At 44.4% G+C, this 19,095-nt stretch overlaps 1 protein-coding gene across 3 annotated transcripts in view; it reads left to right on the forward strand.

Moving 5' to 3' along the window:
- The first annotated feature begins 7,191 nt into the window (after positions 1-7,191).
- Positions 7,192-19,095, forward strand: part of LOC112994458 (NAD-dependent malic enzyme, mitochondrial) — a 35,525-nt gene continuing 23,621 nt past the window's right edge. The window contains exons 1-3 of one of the 3 annotated variants that reach the window (XM_064500480.1): positions 7,192-7,338; positions 13,353-13,439; positions 13,872-13,996. In XM_064500480.1, coding sequence (XP_064356550.1) covers positions 13,889-13,996 — 108 coding nt within the window. In that variant the 5' untranslated portion in view covers positions 7,192-7,338; positions 13,353-13,439; positions 13,872-13,888. Of the gene's footprint in view, positions 7,339-8,435; positions 8,487-13,352; positions 13,440-13,871; positions 13,997-19,095 lie in introns of those variants that run through there. The other 2 variants (XM_064500481.1, XM_064500482.1) reach the window with 2 other exon arrangements.

Consider the following 19,095-nt stretch of genomic DNA (forward strand, 5'->3'; position numbering starts at 1 on the left):
GGGGGGGATTACTCTCATGCTTTGTTGAGTGTGTATAGCAAAGCACACTGTTGGACTGGTATTTAAGTAACAGGCTGGAATGGAAAGAGAAATTATCTCGGTTCTAGCGCTGTGATTTCATCCTGTGGGTTGTATAATGTGTTCAAAAAAATGTAAATTCCCAGCTTCAGCTTTGACAAGATCTTCATCGCAGGCTCTGACAAGGCCAGCACGGAGAAAGCTCATCCCATGTAAGATTGAGCTCTTTGGCTATACCTACTAAATTCAGTGGCTTTTAAAACTCATAAAAGCTCACGCTCTGTAGCAATATTTAAAAATTGAGGTGGAAAGTGCTTTTTCTCTATAGAGAGAAGCATGTGATCCAGTGGGGTGAGTTCAACAGAAGAAGTCAACTCTCTCTGAATGGTAACCTGCTGCTGCCACCGACTTCCTCGTTAATTCTTGACCTCCCCAGGGGTAAGATACAGCTAGCAGTGCAGGGATTCACATGAGTTGATCAGGCCTTGAAAAGTGCTAAGGCCTTTGCAAGGCCTTTGACGTTGTCTCCTGTAGTGTCCTTGTAGCAAAATTAGTGAAATATGGATGGATAAGTGGACTAGAAGATGGGTGAACCTTGCTCGCTCTTCAGTGCTTGTGAGCCTGCATCTGGAGCAGTGTGTCCAGCTTTGTGCTCTACCAAAAAACCGGCATGCTCCGACAGCCACTGCAGAGGGTCTCCCTCCCATCTTTTGCCCAGAATCACAACAAACTAAAATGTTAGGACAAACTGGTTGTTCCCCCAGGACACAGGGAGTCGGGTTTTTTGTTACAAATATATGCAGGTCACGTATTTCTCCTAACTTTTATAACCTGGCAGTTTGTAGCAGAAATGCCCAACAGTGGGGCTCAACTTTTGACTCAAAGTGACCCTACTGAACTTGCTCATTCACTAATCTCTTCTGTTCAGGTCCCAGTTCCTCTAATTCAATGTTTCTGCCCCTTTGGGTTTCTACTCCTCTGCAGACTTCAGGAAGTCCTACTGCTGTTAGACCTCTGGCAACAGGCTCAGAGTAGAGGTAAGATCTGTGGCTTCTGCAGCTCAAAATGTCATGCCATCTTCTGTCCTTGACTCCCTTCCAGCAATGGTTTCATTCAGTCTCAGTCCATCTGTTCCAAGGCAGAATTAAATAAACTTGAGCTGGAAACCCCTGCTTGCTGAATACATCTAGATTTTTAAGAGTCAAATTCCCTCACCCTCAGAAAACAACAGAAAAAGCTTGTTTGCGAAAGCTGCTGAGAACCTGAGACTTCCATTCACACTGATATTGAAATCTCGATGAAGTTAGAGTCTCCATAATTTAAACTACAGAAGAGCTTCTGTATAAGCCAAAGCTCTTCTTATAGCAGAGATTTTGCAGTTGCCTCATCTGTCTCTGTCCAGCTATCTCGGAGTTAAGATATCTCAGTCTATTCCAATCCAGATGTCTGCACATTCTGAAAAGTGACATGAATCTGAATACGAATCACCAACTGAGGTAAAGAATTTATGGGGGGGTTTTCTTCATTTGAGATGTAAAAGTTTGGTCATGTAATTGTTTCTCTTTGAGCACCTTTTCAAAACCAACCTCCTCCTGCAGGAGGAACAAGACTTTTATGATTCAGCTAGCAATATATGACCAGTAAGAGTATATGACAAATGACCTTAAAAGCTAAAGAGTCCAAACATGAGACAGATGAAATACTGTGGGTGTCAGTAGCTATAATACTGCTTTATGACTATGTCATGTTAAGCTGTTAATCTCTTCAATCCTCTGTCAATTCTCTTCTTCCCTTCTAGCTTTTGAACCAATTTGCCAACTTTAGCCAAATTTGACAGAGGACTGAAGACCTCAAATCTATTCAATTCCTACGAGTTCTGTGAAAACCGAGGGCTGGGTAAAGAAGAAAGACCTAAATTAAAATCTTTATTGCCGGAAAGGGAGACTAAAGAAACCTTTGGGGGAAACAGGGCTCCCTGTCAGCCCAACAGATAGCCTGAAAGGTTGATCATTAGTGCAAGTGCAATTAGTGCCCTAGCAGAAACCTGAGCCGGCTGCGTCACACACACACGTTAATTTTAGCAGAGTCCTGCAGACTGCTTTACCTTCAGCAACATGCAGCAGACAAATGGTTGTTCCAAAAAAGAAAAGCCATGACTCTTCAGTGTGGGGCCTTTCCACTTTTTGCTCCATTTCCCCACTCCTGTTTTTTGTTCACTATTGGCAGGTCTCACCATTATTTTTTTCTGTCACTGCCACTCTGAGACAAAAGCCAGCTCTCGTCATTCGAGATGGTTTCACGGTGAGACACCAGTTTAATTGCCTGGGCTCCAAGGCCAAGAGGGTGGGATCCACCAATTTAAGGCAGCCCCAAAAGTCCTCAAGTGTATATGCAGCAGGCTGAAGGGACTCACCTTTTAACCCATTCCTTTCCAGTCCTGAGACTGGCTCTGATCAGTCCCTGTAAGGTCTATTCCCATTCTGCAGTTCACATGCACACATGCATATTAGATATAAAGCGCTGTATTATATATATAAGTGCTGTATGCTCATTTCTAGACCTTAAACCCGGCTGCTATTTCACCAAGCACTTACAGACAGGGTCAGACTCTCCTCTGAGATGTCTCAGTGACACCTCTTTCCAGTTTAACTGAAGTCAGCGAGGTTTTAAGATTTCTAAGTTTATTGTGAGCTTGATATCAAGATTTTAGTGATTTTTTTTTTCATACCAGCTTTGATCAAATAAAGGAACTGTGATCCTAACTTGATACACACCAAGTGATCAGAAGAGGGCAGTCCTCCTCCTCCGGACTTGCTGCATTTATACTGGAAAAGTTAACAGTCTCAAAGTCACAAGCCGATGCTGCAGACTTGTGCTGATACGGTTACACCGGTGAGGGATATGAATAGATGCAACCCTTGACTGACATTGCGACGCTGGAGTAAGGCCCAGGGTCAACACAATCCTCTCAACAAAACAGCACTTTTGCCTTACTAGCTATTTTCACTGTTCGGTGCTGCAAAGTGTGGCTGTACACTGACAACTGCATTTCTGCAAAACTGTATGTGCTTTGCCAAAATTATGCCAATATTACTTTATTGGTAGGGCTTTCTCAGTGAAGATTGTTTCAAGATTGCATATACTTGATCGGGTGTTCTTTCCACAGGTTTATTGTCCAGTGGAGATTTCCAGGTTATTAATAATAATTAAGATGTTATTAACAAGTATTAATCATTTGTCTCTTCTAACTGCACCCCCTTTGTAAGGTTGGGAAGCGGCTGAAGCCACCAGCCTGAGTCTACCTGCACTAATTTTAATCCAACTAATATAACTAACAATGGAGATGATGAAGGTATTTCCCTGGGTTCCCAGCAGAAAAGTTGATTTACTAGAGGATGAAGGCACCAAGAAGGCGCAGGCTCCTCCCGTGAACACCACTCACCGTGGCTGGTACCTGTGGTCTCCGGCTCACCTGGTGAGGCAGAAACCAGGCAGAGGTACACTTGCTTCTGGCCCTCCATAGCGAACACATTCGTTCTACTACAGATAAGTTTGTGCCAACTGCAATTATAGCTTCTACGTGCAGCGTGGCTGCAGTTCACTTGCAGCGTGGCTGTATTTTAGAACTATGACGATGAAGCAAAAATAATAAGATGGTCTTTGGTCAGGATAATTAAAGCAGCTGGCAGAGTGACAGAGTGCTGAAGGTGAATGGAAGAAACTGGAAATCGGAGGAGGTGGAGGCAGAGCCAGGAGAGCGAGAGGCAATGCCACCTGGCTGCAGAATCACCATGGCCCAGCCCCTTCGGGATGCGGTGTCAAACTGGTCACCGGCCTAAGGAGATGTTTCAGATCAAAGACAGACAAAGTAAAACATAAGTTAAAATGTTAAAACCTCAGTCATCTACACTGTTAAATTGTTAGCACAATTCCAGGCACTGTTCTGGACCAGAACTTTACTTTATCTTCCCTGGAAACATTTGGGGACACAGCACAGGAGATGCTCTTCCCAAAATGTAGTCTGCCTGGCAGCACTGTTTTGGATGGCAAAACACTTTAAACGCATGGCTGCGGGTTGTTCCCATGCAAGCTGGTCTCAGAGCTGGAGCACAGTCCTGTCACATTTAATTGCTAAAATGATGACAAATTTTAAGCAGAATAACTTTAAAAGATAGAACAAAGTTATTAGAAGTAGAATCAAAATTAGCGAAACAATGTAAAGGTAATGTGACTGTGCTTAAATAATTATTTATTCATTTCTATATTTTATCGTAACTTGTTCCTAATGATAGAAGGGCATAGTTAAATAACCTTTCTGGGCATTTCCTACAGAATTCAGGAAAAGTGTGGCCATAATACAGATTCTGCTTTTTGTTATGCACACCTTAGTACAAGCTTCCTGATTCAGTCCAGCAGCTGTGTATATATATAGCTACATCGTCAGTATATTTATGGGGGTGATAGTGTACGTGTTGAGGCAACATTATGGAGGGCAGGAAAAGAGCCCTGGATCTAGGCGAGTAGAACAGCCAAGTGATTTTTTAATCACATTCAGTATCAGTGAGATAAAAATAAGAACACCGAGTCTTGGTCTGGTATCACTGCTTTAAATAGGATATTGGAAAAACTGGAAGTGTTACAGAAAGGAGAGACAAAGCTATCTGAAGGATGGGGAAAAAAGATTTATTTAAGCCTTCTGTTTAATTTATGAGACAGCCTTGGTCACAATCAGTAAGTAACATCATAAGACAAACAAAAAAGGAAGTATCAGACTCTGTAATTTAGCAGAGAGATCCATAACAAGGGGCAATGATCACACCAGGAAAACTGAAATGAGAAATATGGCAGAGTTTTAAGAGTGTGCAAGTGATTAACTATGGAAAGAAAAAAAAAAACCATCTTGATGTATACCTTAAAATTCAGACCAGATGCCTTTTGGGATATGCGTTTTAGTTCGGCACAAACTGCTGGCTTCCTCTGAAGGGGAACCTGAGCGAAACACAGTGGTCTGTATGCGCAGGAAATCTGCTATGATAATCCAGCAGTCTCTTCTTGTGTTAGAAATTTCTGAATGAATTTTTGCCCTGGAGTGAGTGAGCCATGAAACTGCTTGAGACTGGTCCGAAGCGGCCGAAAGAGGTAGCGGAGCCGTGACAGTTGGATTTAAGGAATCCGGGAATGCCAAGGGCTCCCAGGGGTTCTCCTGGCCACAGCAAAGCAACAACAGCACGTGAGCCAAACGAAACTCCTCCGTGTTGAGCACCAAATATGGGGATTACAAGTTCTCAGGAGGAGGAAGAAGTGACCGCTTTTCTCGTTTTACAGCACAGGCAGTTGCCTGAATCAGATATAAATCTAACAGTCACCCAAAGACTCGATGCAGCGAGCCTTCACACTTCACGGACTTACCGAACAGCTATGGAGAGACACCACCAAGGCCAAAGCGGTGGATGTGCAGTTAATAAATGAAAGTTCTCCCTCCCATTAAAAATTGTTGCTGGGAGTTTCAGGGGGAAACTGCTGGGTGGGGATTTTTCTCTTATGGAATTAACTACAACACAGCTTTTAAGATAGTCATTCTTTCACAAGAAAGAGTTTTGCAGTATCTTTCAGCGAGGCATTAAACGTCCACTAGATATACTGGCCAAGAACCTCAACCAGTCTAAAATGACATGGGTTTATAGCAAAGCTGATTTATGCTATTTGGGTATTAAGCACAGTGTTTTTAAATGCTTTTCATTCGGGCTATTTTTAGCCAGGCACAAAGTCATGACCTTTCATGCTATTTTTGCAATTTTCTTTGTTTTAGAGGTGCAGTATCACGTTATCCAGGAATGTTTCAAAGCCATCAGTCATGCTGGGGTGGGGGGAAGCAACTGAGTATGTAATTCATTACAGGCCTCAAGATCATGATGGGAAGAGGAGGTTTTGGTTAAGCAGGTTCATATATTTATTGTTACCGCTACTATAGCAACCCTGCTTCTTTTAACGGCATACTGCTCATTTGCACAGCTAACGATTAGACTCATCTGAAACACCAGAAAAGAATTAACAGCCTCATGATTTTTAACACCAGAAAATATATCAGAATATGGATTAGAGAGGTAACACCCCCAAGGGCGAGGAGATGGGAGAAGTCTCAGGTGAGCTGAGTTTGTATCTTACTTTCCATCTCCAAACACCAGGCAAGTTTAGCTGGGGAACAAATTATTTCTCCCCTATTAAGAACGCTCCAAAAGCGCTAGAACACTAAGAACAGTCTTAGGTTATTATGAAGTGATGTTTTATCACCCTGCGGTTCCTCTCTGGGTCCGATTTTAGTGCTGATCTGCAGCATTAGGTGCCTTTTGGTCTTTTGTGAAGTCTTATGTGTTAATCAAACATGATATATATTACAGGGGATATTCCAGCTCTTCGGGCCTTGGATGGTAACACACTACAGTGGTTACTTCCTCATGGGTGAGAGTGTTTTTCTGCACTTTTTGAGGCACCTAATTGGTGTCCGGATCCAGCACCTTTGCCTGGAAGGATCCAGGATCACGGGTCCCACTCAAGAGCCTGCTCTCCTGGAGGAAAGCCTCCGAGCACAGAGGTCTTCCGCAAAGACACCCTCCTCGCTCGCTAGGCCAGAGCAGGCCGAGACCCGAGGCCTTCTGGTGACCACGGTGTGGCCAGGCTCAGAGCTGCGAGGCGCCACACGACGACAGGGCAGCTGGATGGCGGCATCCATCTTGCTCGAGGTAACTCTTCCCCGGGGGAGCCCCCGCGGCCCCCAAACCGGGCTGTGCCCCTCTCTACCGCCTCCCCCTCGCTTTGCTTCCCCCCTGCTTTGCCTTCCGATTCCACCCCCCCTCCCCCCGCCGCAGCCGGCCGCTCCTCCCGGGCCGCAGCACCCCCCGGCCCGGCCCGCCGCCGCCCGCCCCGTCGCCTCACGGCTCGCCCCGCCCCCCTCAGGGCGCTGCTCTTCCCGCCCCGCCCCTCCACGCTGATTCGCCGCCTCCCTCGGCCTAATTAACATATTAACGGTCGCGCCCGGCCCGCTTGCCTCTCCGCCCGGGCGGGGAGCCGCGAGGGAGAAGGCTCATTGGCCAAACGCCGCCGTCGGCCGGCCGGCCGGCTTCCTCCCCATTGGCTGCGCTGGGTTGTCGGTCATAAGGAACGCCCCGCCCTCCGGGGTGTCCCTCCCTGCCGCTGCCCTGTTTGTTTCATTTAGCGGTGGGTGTCGAGCGGGACGGGGCCGCGCCGGGCGCGAGCGCCTGCGGCACAATAGGAGCGGCTCCGCGGGCGGCATCGCTGCGGGAGGAGGCAGAGCCCATTCTGGTAACAATCTGGCAGTTGCGCTGGCGTGTGCGAGGCCTCTGCCTCTTTAAAAACACGTATTTCGGGGGGGGTTTCTTCCTCCTCGAGTGCCTCCCCCCCCCCCATGCCCTCTGCGTGCGGCGCGGGTCCGCCCCGGGCCGGGCCCCCACGGCCCCGGAGGCCCCGCGTCGCCGGCCGCCGCCTCTGCTGGCTGCCCGCGGCCCGCTGCCTTCTCCGGGGGGGGGCCCCGCGGCGGGATGCGGCCGGGCACCGCCTCGCTCCGTCAAGATGGGCGGCGCGGCGTGAGGCGAGGCCGTTTTCACAAGTTTCCCCCCTTCCCCTCCCCCGTTTCTGGCAGCTTTTTGGGGGCGAGTCTGGCGGGGCCGGACCCGCGAGGGCCCCCTCGGCCGCCTCCCGCCTCCAACTCTGGTGTCACAGCCAGGAAACGGGGAGCAAAAGTTGGGAGGTAGCAGGAAGCGCTGTTAGGCCGCTTGGTATTTTTAGAGCTAGTTTCTGTGGCCCTTGAGGGGTTTTTTGGGTTAATTTTTTGTCCCCTTGGCTATTCAGAAGAAGAAACAGTGGTGGCTCTTTGAAATGCCACCATCAAGTTCGGTCCCACTTTCTTCTCGGTTCCGCTGCACCTGCGATACCGAGTGGTGCCAGATCCACGCATGGCTTTACGAGCAGCTCGACACCTCATATACTAACAGCGTGAATCTACCTGGTTGAGGAAACCCTAAAGTCTTATATATGTGTAAATACACATGCGTAATTCAGCTGTGCAAAATCCTGGACCCTGTGGATAATTCACTTGTGTGTCCAGCCAGGAGCGTCCAACGTGGAGTTAGCTCTGCTGCATGTAGAATGGCCTATATGAAGTTAGGCTGAACAAATATTTTTAAGGAAAAGTGTGCGTTACCATCTTGGGACAGGATCCCTGATAACACCGTGCATTAGTGTTGTCAGTCAGTGGCGGGAGCGCGGGCAAGGTGTGAAGCTTCTTCTCATGCAGACGGTGAAACCGCCGTCCTGTGTGGTAGTATGCTGTGCTCGGGGTGGATGCTAACCACTTTCTTTCCTTTCTTTCCTACTAACAGCCTTGCTACTAAAGGCATCTTTATTGCAGTAGGAGGAACATTTCGCCATTACTTGGGCTGGTGACTAACTACGTATGTACAATTTTTCAGGTTCTTCTGCAATTTGGGAAGGAATTTTTTTTTAAAGTCCCAACTGTAGTACACAGTGAGGCTTATAAATGGTTGACAGGCTTCTACTTTGTGTTATCTCTGCTGAGGGTAACTCTGAATTAGCCAACAGCCTCATTTCTCCATGTTTATTGCTGAGTTATTCTCCCAGAAGGAATCGCCTTTTGTAAGTCTACAGCTGTAGTTGAGAACAACCCTGATTCTATCTCTATCCTTGGTTTTGGAATGAAGAAAACAGCTATAAGATAGATGTGTACCTTCTCTCCAGAATAAAACAACAGTGGCTTTCTGTATAGTTAGAGGAATTTAATATTTAATGTTCTTTCTAAGGAATCTGCAGGTTAAGACATACGTACATGTGGTTACCCTTGCTACCATAAGTCCTCCCATGAAAACAAGTGGAACCACTTGTGGGAATAAAATCAAGGATGCGACTTTATCTTTTTGTTGGACTGTGCCAAAAATGCTGCTGCTGCAGTTTCCACAGTACAAGTTAATGGACTTCCTGGTGCTTAAGAAGAAAACTTAAGTGAGATCCACTACTGTAGAGAAAAATAACTTTCTGAAGTTGTGTTAAGATCTCTTATGAACCAAAACTGTAGCACCAAACAACTTAGTACTGTTTTCTAGTTGTGCTGTGAGAAGTTTGCTGATATTTTAAGTTGTTTTAAAAAAGATGTTCTGAAATTACTCTCATTTGATCTCAACAAAGTGTGCTTTATTTGCTGAATGCTTCATACCTCAAAATGTGAACTGGCTTAGTGTGCTTAAGTACTTGAGATCCAGCTTTTCTTCCTTTTGGATTGGTTGAGGAGAAGAGGGAAGAAAAGGAGTTCCAAGATGTTAAAGATCTGCTTCCAAAATGGCCTTGTTTCCACTGCTGAACATATGATTATTAACGTTTTCCAATATGATTGTACTTTTTAATCTGCAGATCTCAAGGTACTTCAGAAGCATCATTTAAAATGATGGCTCAGGACATTGCTGGAAGGAACCCAAGATACTGTTATCACCACTTTCTATTAACTACACCCAATGGTGTCTTGAGCACGCAGGAAAGGTGCTGCGGAGCACGTGTCGGAGGTGCTGCATTATCATGCGGAGCTCTGCGTTGTCCAGCCGTGTCTCTGTGCTCCTTCCCCCGTACACGTACGCGCTGATGGGCTCCTGTTACAAAGTGCAAATGCTCCCCTTTACTCCGCAAAACACTTATGCGGTGCTGGAGGGCAGCGGGCGAAGGGAAACCTTTCTCTGAGGAGCTCCTGTTGGGGAACGCACTTGTAGTTGGTATTTGCCTAATGTAATAATTTTAGACTGCTTTGTTAGTACTGAAGTGATGAAGCCAGCTAGAGTGTGCCTGGTTTGTGTCATGCTTGGGTAGGCAAGGCTTGTTTAAAAAAAAAAAAAAAAAAAGCAAGTGAGAGCACAACCGTATCAGGTTCAGGATGTGCAGACTCCCAGGACAGTTGCAATGTGCATGTGAGAGAAAAGGCTTGTTGGTCCTAGAGCAGTGGTGCGTAGGAAAGCGAAATCATTCTTGGCCAGAAAGGTGGGAAACTATGAGGCCCTTATAGTCTTCAATTAATAATTCTAGCTTATGTTATCAAGAACAAGGTCCTGATAACACAGAGGTCTTGGTAAGTTCTGTACCTGGAAAAAAAGATTGAAACTGTTAATTTATGGAGAATTTCAAGAATACTTGAAATATCTTTGTTTAGCCATCATTCAAACTGAAGGAAGACTGCATATTCATCAAGCATAAACTGCTGTCCACTGAGAAATGTTCCTTAGTATTAGGTATAATCCACGACTCGGGCTGTGTAGTAATTGAAGCAGACCTTGCTCTAATTGACGCTGAGCTTCCTGACTCTCTGAGCAATGTAATTGTACCTTTTAAAAGTATGATTAGCCTTTCCCTGAAAAGCAGCTTTTGCAATTTAACGAATCCATAATTGCAGCAGCAAAACATTTACTTCCAGATAAGGGCACTTGTACTGTATTAGTAATTGGTTTGAATTGGCCAGATGCCTCCTGATAAGGTACAGCAGAAACCTGTCATCTGGTATGCTGGAGAACTTAATTCCCTTAAGTTGTGACACAGCATGTATGTAGTAATAAGTCACAAATTACTGGTTGTAATGGGTTGAGTCTAGTGGTGTACCACAGGCTCGTTTATTCCTCACTGTTGTCAAGTACTGCAAGAAGGAAAAAAATCCTCGGTCTGGTTATGCTGACACATGCTTAAACAAAAATTGTATTCCTCTTTCAATTCCTCTGCTTTCTTCCTAATTCCTGCTGACGGGACCTTGCATAACCTCAGTGCTTTGTGCATCCCTGGTCTCCCGGTCTCCCAGCCCCCTCTTGCCCTCGGCTGACATCCTTCCCTCTTCTCTCTCAGCCTCTACTCTTAAAATCACCTCTCCTTTTGTGTGTGGCTGAAGTACCACCATCTCGGGCCTGATCTCTCTTTAGGGAGCACGTCTACGAAACCCTTCATGACCACTTAAAAATCTTCCTGCAAAGCAGCACGACCCAACCTTTTGTTTTGCTGGGAACCAGGTATCAGTTTGGGGGCCCTTCGTGCAGACCTGTTGTTGAGCTCTTCCCTGAAACAGGCAGGATAAATATGAGCTGCCGCGGCGTTAAGCTTCATGTCCTTTCACCCTTCCCTCGAGGCCAGAGGAGAAGCAGTGGTGGCCGGGCCAGCTTATTTGCCGTCGGTTGGACCGTGCTGCATGTAGAGTGCTTTTATTGTCTGGTGGTATCTTCATCTGAGAAGCTGTTGGCTGTAATTCCAAATTCTTGGTGTGAGTTATTTTTATAGCTACCCGGTGCTGCATCTGGCTCAGGCACAGGGTCCGTCCTTGTGGATCTCGTTGGGGTGAGCAGGGTTAGGCTGGGAGCTCTGTTTTTAAAAAGCATTAACCCACCCAATGGCATATATAGATGTAGCCTTGATTTTAAATCTGATAGGTTAAATTCTGTGTCAGACATAAATCAACTGGGATTGTATCCCTTGGATCTAAACCAAGGAAATGAGTGGAAAATGAAGCCCGGATTCCTCCCACTCAGCTGTAGGCATCTGAGATACCTCCACTGGGAGACTAGTTTTAGGTCCCTCTAGGGCACCTCTGAAGAGAGGAGTGCCTCCAGAAAGTGATTTGGCCTGTGTAAGATTTGAATTGCACCCCAGAAAAGTCTCTCTTTCTTGTTGATTAGAGAGTTAATTGATTACAGTTAGTCGGGAGAAATCTGGTCCGTGGTCTTGTTTGGTTCATAAAATACTAACTGCAACAGAGTAAATTTGAGTAGCGTAAGATAAGGTGCGATGTTTGGCCTACTTTTTAATTCCTTCTTTAAGATAGTTATTCATGACAATTTGAAACCCCCCTAAAACCAGATTGATAAGATGCCTACTGAGTTTTACTGGGATATTGTAATTACAGATCATTTTTGGCTTCATATGCTTGGGGACATGGGCTTACAACTGCGTAATAACACCAAACGAGCTATCAGAATTAAAATCATTTAAGGCTGAATTTGCCATTCCTAAAGGCTGATTGGTTTGTAGCACAGATTTAATTTTGCTTATCTGATCCTGCTGTATGTAGTTATTTTCATCTGCCCTGAACTCTGGCAGACCAGCTGTGTTTAGTCCACCACTAGCTAGTTTAAGGAGGAATTATCATGTTAAAAGCAACATTTGGCTGTAATGCCGGCAAGACTTCCATTTGTCCTGTCTCCGCGCAGTAAATCTATGTTCTTTACCATAAAATAACTAACCATTTGGGTTTTGAATGGATCTTTCTTAAACTGCAAGGCCGAAATGAGCAAAGAAAGGCTGAAAGAGAGTGAACCTGCTGCACGTCAACGTTGCTTTCCTCTGGAATTTGCAAAGGGTAAAAAAGAAATGAAGAGACGCTGATGATGAAAAATACTGGATCTATACATATTCTTTTAATGCTTTGAAAGATTTTGAAGCAGATCCTCAGATGATAACTTCCAAAATCAGTCTGCCATCTTAAAAGTTGATTATGTGTAACTTTGATTGTAACAAGGTCTTCTAAAGTATTCAGGCTATTTTTAAGATAATGTAGTTTTGCTCCTTAATCTAATTTTTGTCTTCCATCTGGAAGAAATTAAAAATCCGAACCATGCATCTTTGCAGTCCTTAAAAATATCTCGTACCTGTTTTGCTCTTCCTGCGTGTATCTAGGATTTGAAGATACAGCTGGGGCAGGGAACTGTGGAGCACCAGCCGCTAGCAGGAACGGGGTAATCCAAACAAGCTAACTGCTGTCCCAGGGTCTCTGCCTCTTTTCCCTGATTGTATGCACCTCATGCTGAAAGTTTTTTTTCCCCTCTCTCGTCCTCCCCACGTCAGGATTCTGCGTGATATCGCACCTGAGCAATGTATGCCTCACCCTGTCTGGGCCGCAATCTTGATGTGGGTTTATAGAGGCTCACAGTTGTGGTCCTGTGTAAGGTCCTGAGGTGTGACTGCTATTCTGTCTCTGAATGTTGCTGAAATAGCATTTGGAGATGAGTCTAGGACATGTCCCCTCATGTCACTGTGTTATACAGGCATATGATAAATAATAAGTTCTGCTCCAAAGAACATCCCATTAAAAGTGGTCATCACCTGACAGGATTAAGAACTAGGCTTTTGAGTGGTGTGAAGAAATCTTTGGATCTGTTAGGGAAATGTTTCCTTTATTGAAAAGGATATACTTCCTCCGAAAATAACTTTTTTTTTTCTTTTTAGGTTTGGAAGTTAAAAAATCGAGGAGTGGAATCCAGAGGTTCAATAAATGTTTAACTGTTTTACAGGTTTTGTCTAATCTAGTTGTAACAGGCCAGCAGACATGCTTTCTTTCCTTTCCGTTGTCCAGGCCGGTAGACCTCATGGCCAGAAAGGTATTGGAGAAATGCAACTTCAATTTTCTTGCTGTACTAGGCCAAGTCGTTCTGTCCTCCCTGGCAATTGCCAGTTACGTGGGTCACCAGAGAAGGATAATATTTGCTGTTGGCTGTTTTCTGCCCTAGGTTTAGGGTGCAGCTATAAGACAATGCCCAGTAAATTCTGACTGACTGCAGCCCACAGCACAGTGCTAACTGCACTAGTTTCCCTGTATGTTCTCCATACTCACTAGCACGCTCTGTTCACTGCAAAGACTTCCTTCTCTTTCTTCATCCTGGCTGCAGCAAGGCAACTTGGGGTTATTATCAGTGTTTGAGTGAGGAGCCATATCTAACATGTACCCGTTTCTCTTACAACAGATAATGTAGAAATATGAATATTAGTTCAGTTACCTCTGTATCTGAATGATTATCTTTTCTTCTTCCCAGGTGCAGTATAAAAGTAAATGCTCTCTCGATTAAAAGTTGCTGCCACTCCCTGTACAATGGCGTGTCGCAGAGCGCATACGAAAGAAAAAGGCAAGCCGCTGATGTTAAACCCACGAACAAACAAGGTTGGTAGCGCGTGTTTATCAAGCGTCTTATCTTCAGCTGGTAACAGCACAGTGAACCTTGTTCTAGAATTGAAGCAGCGTTCAGTTTTAAGGTCAAGGAGCTATACTGGGCCACAGCCCAAAAAGGGTACAGAAGATGGAGGAGCCAGCGATCGTGTAAAGTTTACTACCTGAAGAACTACAGTACAGGGACTTGCATTGAGGTTCTGCTTCTGTCAGCCTGCACTTCTCTCAGTTTGCTGTGGTTTACACAACTGATCCTGCTGCTCCCTCATGCCGAATTAAGAATCTGTGATTCTTGCGGATTACTGGCTTAATTTTTTTGGCTGGTTGAATTCCAAGAATATTTTAGCAGATTAAGAGCCTTATTTCATAGTTTGCAAAAGTAATTTTGAATTTGAGCTTGCTAGCGATAGAAAGTGTTAGCCTCTGAGTCCTAGTCCTGGTTTTTACCTGCCAGACTGTGAACCGCGACCAAGCCACATGAGTTAGAAACATCTCTGTGCAGAGAGTCAGAGAGTGCACATCTGAAAATAAGGTAACTGGGAGGTAGAGACATCATGTTGGTTCCATGCACTGGGAGGAATTCTTCTTCATGGGGAAAAAAAAGCCACTTTCTTAAGATTCCCATTTCCAACTCCCTACCCACAGTCTCCTCTCTTTTCCAGAACAGTAGCAGTCTTTGGGAATATTGAAACGATCAACCTTTAAACTAAAGCTAGTGAGAAGTGAGATGAGGTCTTTTGGCAGTTAATCCAAGCCCTCTGAAGTGGTCAGGAAAGGTGACAAACCTAGCTGGCTTGCATGGGGTATTTTATGAGCAAAGGAAGTAGCAAAGCTGGACTTTCATGGTTATGTCCTGTGCTTTTTGTCTTGCTTTTCTCTTCTTCCCCATTCTGTTTTTTTTTTTTCCCCCCTCCTGTCATGCTTCAAATTTCCCCTTCTCTGTAAACTTCCTTCCCTTTCTCCCCACGACCTTGGCTCCTTCTCTCCCCCGGTATTCATCAGCTCCTTCACATGTCCCCTGCCCAGACGTGGAGCAGCACGTGCTACCGTGAAGTGGCCAAACACCTAACCCTCGCACTCAGTGCGGCCCTTCTTGGTGGGGGCACTCAGCTGGTGCCCTCTTCCACAGGGCAGTTTTTTTTAATTGAAACTTGTTGGAATTTCTTTTATTTGTCCCTCTCTTTCTGTCAGAATTAGTAGAGGTTGGCAATGGGTTTGAAAGTCTGGGGGGACGAGGGAGGGCATCAAGCTAAGAAATACAAGCTGCATCTCTCTGTGTGCAACCCATAACTCTAGTGAGAATCGCTCTGGTTTTCCTTTTGGGAGGAGTGACTCTTCAGTGTGCTGAAAAGAAGGAAAGAAGACAAAAAGTTGCTTGCGTTGTTTTATACAGTATAGTACAGGGTGAGATGCCTTAATGTTGTATGAATCTAAGCTGCATAAATACACAGGTAGCTGGGGTAGTTAGAGTCTGCCTGACTGCAGAAACAAAATTGAGGTGGGAGTGTTGAGGGGAGGAGAGTAGAAGGATGGACTGGTGTGATTTGTCAGGATTGGGTATCTCGAGACTTTTCTGGGCTATGAACACTTTGACATGCCAGAAGAAATTATTTCAAGCCCTGAAAGTTTTTCCAAGTACTGATTATGCAACAGTGGTCAGAAACAAAAACGATAGGTCATTTCTTATTGTTTTTTTGGTGACAGTATCTGGGGTGTTTTTGTTTTGTTTTAAGCCTGGAGTAGTTTTGTGGGGGACTGAGCACAAAGCAGTATTTTTTTTTTTTATAGGTTTTTTTTTTTTGAGGAGGAGGGAAGAACAGAAAGATGCTTATTAATAGCAGTTGTTTTCTTTTTTTTTTTTTTTTTTTTTTTTTTTTTAATGGCTGCAGGGAATGATACTGGGCAGAGGAAAAAACTTTCTGCCTGTTCGTTCATCTCTGCTTTAGTCAGCATGTCATTAAGGCTGACACCTGTTTGAATAGATCTATAAAGTGCTTAAGTGATACTGCTTGGTAGTGCGGTGTATTATGTATGTTGAAACGTATTTTGGAAATTCAGCAGAGAAATAAATGATTGACTAAATATGGAAACTACCCTTTCTGCTCTTCTTGCCCTGGTTGCCTCATGTGTGCGTGCATGTGTGTGTGTATACATATAAGTATGTATGTATATATACACACGCACAGATAGTGGACTTTGATATCTCTTGCTGGTAACTTGAGATCAGCATTTTGTAACTTGTTTTTTAGTTGCTTATGTTTAGTTTTTATAATCTATATTGAGTTATTCTACAAAACGTTTGGACTTCATCAATGTACATGGGCTGTAAAATAAAAACTGTAAGATGCCAGCATCACTGATGGGGGGGGGGGAAACCCTTCCCCATCTGTAAATTAATCTGCTCCTCTACTTTGCCGCTGGAGTTGGCTTTTTGTTTTGGGTTTTTTTTTTCCCTTGTCTTTCCCAGCCTTACCTGGCTCCTGCAAGGTGCATACTGCCTGCATTAACTCTCTTAGGCTTTTATGTTTCAAGGCCAGGTTTCAAAAATTTATGGTCAGGGCAGCTCAGAAAAGGTCATGAGCTATATCAGTAATGCCCTTGCTGTTGCAGCCAAACAATTGCAGAACATACTGTAACTGCGTTGCTGGCATCAATGTATATTTACAGTCTCCCATGATGTTTGATTTCTGCTGAGCTGCTCTGTGACAGGGATTCAAATTATAGTTAATTGGCTTCAGGACCTTATATTGTGCTGGTGATCCCTACTGTGCAGAAGCAGCATTTTAAGCTTGTTTGGCACCTTGACAGTTTCATTCGTTTAGTACTGGCAAATAAATTGTTATTTATGTTGCGGTAGTGCGTGCGGTTCTCATTCATGGGCCAGGCTTTCTTCTTCCAGCACAGAACAGGTGATGACCCCTGATCTTGGTAATGTCCATGCTGCCATGTAGAAGGGCATCAGTGTGTCTTTATCTTCATTGGAAATACGTGACCTACAATGCTGTTCATGGTTTTGTTTTGCCTGGGGCAAATCTGAGACTTTTCATAATTTGTGACACTTTCTATATTTTAGTTGCTGTCAATTGGCAATTTTCTACCTTGTGGTGTCAATTCTTGTTAATCTCTGTGTGCATGATGACCGCCTTGTGTGCGGTTGGTTCCATTAACCCTTTTATATTATTCTGTCCCTCAGTCTTGCGTGGTTACTTCATTCTTCAGTATTGCTCTCATATCCTGACAATGCTTCCCATTTTTTTCCCTTCAGCAAATGTCTTTATCACACTTCATATATGCCCATACATTTGTATGTGTATTTGCTTGGGCACATATATGTGTGAGTATGTGACATATTTAAAAAAAAAAAAATAAGAATTTGCTGATGGTGTCATGAATGTTCAATTTAAGATTTATCCCCAGAACAACTTCTGAGGAACTGTCCTAGTGCCTGTTCTCCAGATTGTCATCTTTTCATAGAATCTGTTATCTTGTCTTTAGCTAGACCATTAATTGCATTTTTGTCTGTATTCATTTCCAGCTTTTTCAGCCCAATTTATTTTCCTATATGCCTTACTGAATACATCACTGAAACTCTGATAGATTACTTTTGTTTAAAGAATTGGTCTCTTATCAAACATATACGTGGTCTGACTGACTTCTGGCAAATATCCAGACAGTGTATTTCCAATTCAGAATAAAAAAAGAAAACAAAGCTAGTTGGGCGAAATAAATAGGGTAAGACAAGAGAATGTGAGGAAAGGTTGCGTAAAAATGAAGATCTAAGCAGAAATGCTCCCTTTCTCCTTCCTCTGCCTTCTCCATCCTACCACGCTGATCCAGACACATCTGGTTTCTTTTGTTTGGAAATTTTTAGACCGTAGCTGCTTGGTTGAGTAGGTAAGGTGCAGAATAAGCAATGCCCATGTGCCTTCCTGGTTTTCTTAGGAAACCAAGATAAATAGAATGTGTAGACATACTGAAAGTGGTGATATTTATCTTGCTGAAATATCTTGAAATATTACTGGCAGTTCCTGGTCGGTCACAAAGAAACATCCTAGAAGGCAGGAAATGTTGACAGAAACTACTAGAAACTTGCACACGCATACACACAGCCCAAAAGAGCCCCACCACAAGTCTTGTGTCCTGCCCAACTGGTTTGGGGATGGAGAGGTTGTTGGGTGGAGGTTACATGGCCACACATCTGCAGTTTCTAAAGCTATTATCAGCTTCCTTGAAGATCTGCCTGCTTTTAAGAGGATTCATGTGTAGAAAGAAGATGGATCTGTTTAATCTGTAACTAGCTTTCATCATCTGCCTGAAAAGGTGCTACAAGTGCCAAAGTTGGTAAGCAGTGTTGCACCTCATTTAACTTCAATCAGCTATTATGCTTGCAACTCTTGAGTTGTTGGGGTTGCAGGTGAGGGAATGAAGGCAGTTGTCTTGGTTTTGAGATTTGTAGGGTTAATGCTATTAAAGGAGAATAAAAGCAATAGCATCTGTTCAGTTACAAATAACAGTTTGATGAAATGTCTCTGAGGTGCTCACTAGTGCTGTAGGGTTGAGATGAAGTGGTAGGTGATCCACTGCAATCCATTATGCTCACGATTTGCAAAGTACAGCTTTCCCTTGACCTTTTGTGCTTGGAAGCAAACCCCAGAGGGGATGAATGACCTGCTTGCTGGTTTGTAAAGGCTTCTGTTGAGGAGAAAAAGCTCCAGCTGAACCCAGATCATTCATAAATGCTGGTTAGTCAAACCTGGTCAGCAGCCGTAGTGACTTACACCTGGTTGCAGTTCTTGTACCACATCTGTATGCAGGCAGGTGTCTTTGCCTGCAGAAGCTAAACCCTTTAAAGGCCTAACAGCCTAAGCACTGGGTCATTTTACAGCTCAGCAGGGAGTAGATCCCTGTGCCATGTCAGCTTGGTCCCGCAAACTGTCTTGCGAGGAGACTCTGCCGGGCCCCACTTGTGGAGAGATGAGGACAGCAAGACTCAAAACCTCTTGAAGGAACACAGGCGGCTATGGTGCAGGGGAGCTCTAAGTATATAATTTTATTGCAGTTGATATCTAGACTGCAGCTAGCTGTATTACTAG

The sequence above is a fragment of the Dromaius novaehollandiae genome, chromosome W (assembly GCF_036370855.1).
Source record: "Dromaius novaehollandiae isolate bDroNov1 chromosome W, bDroNov1.hap1, whole genome shotgun sequence".
Classification (NCBI taxonomy): Eukaryota; Metazoa; Chordata; class Aves; order Casuariiformes; family Dromaiidae; genus Dromaius; species Dromaius novaehollandiae.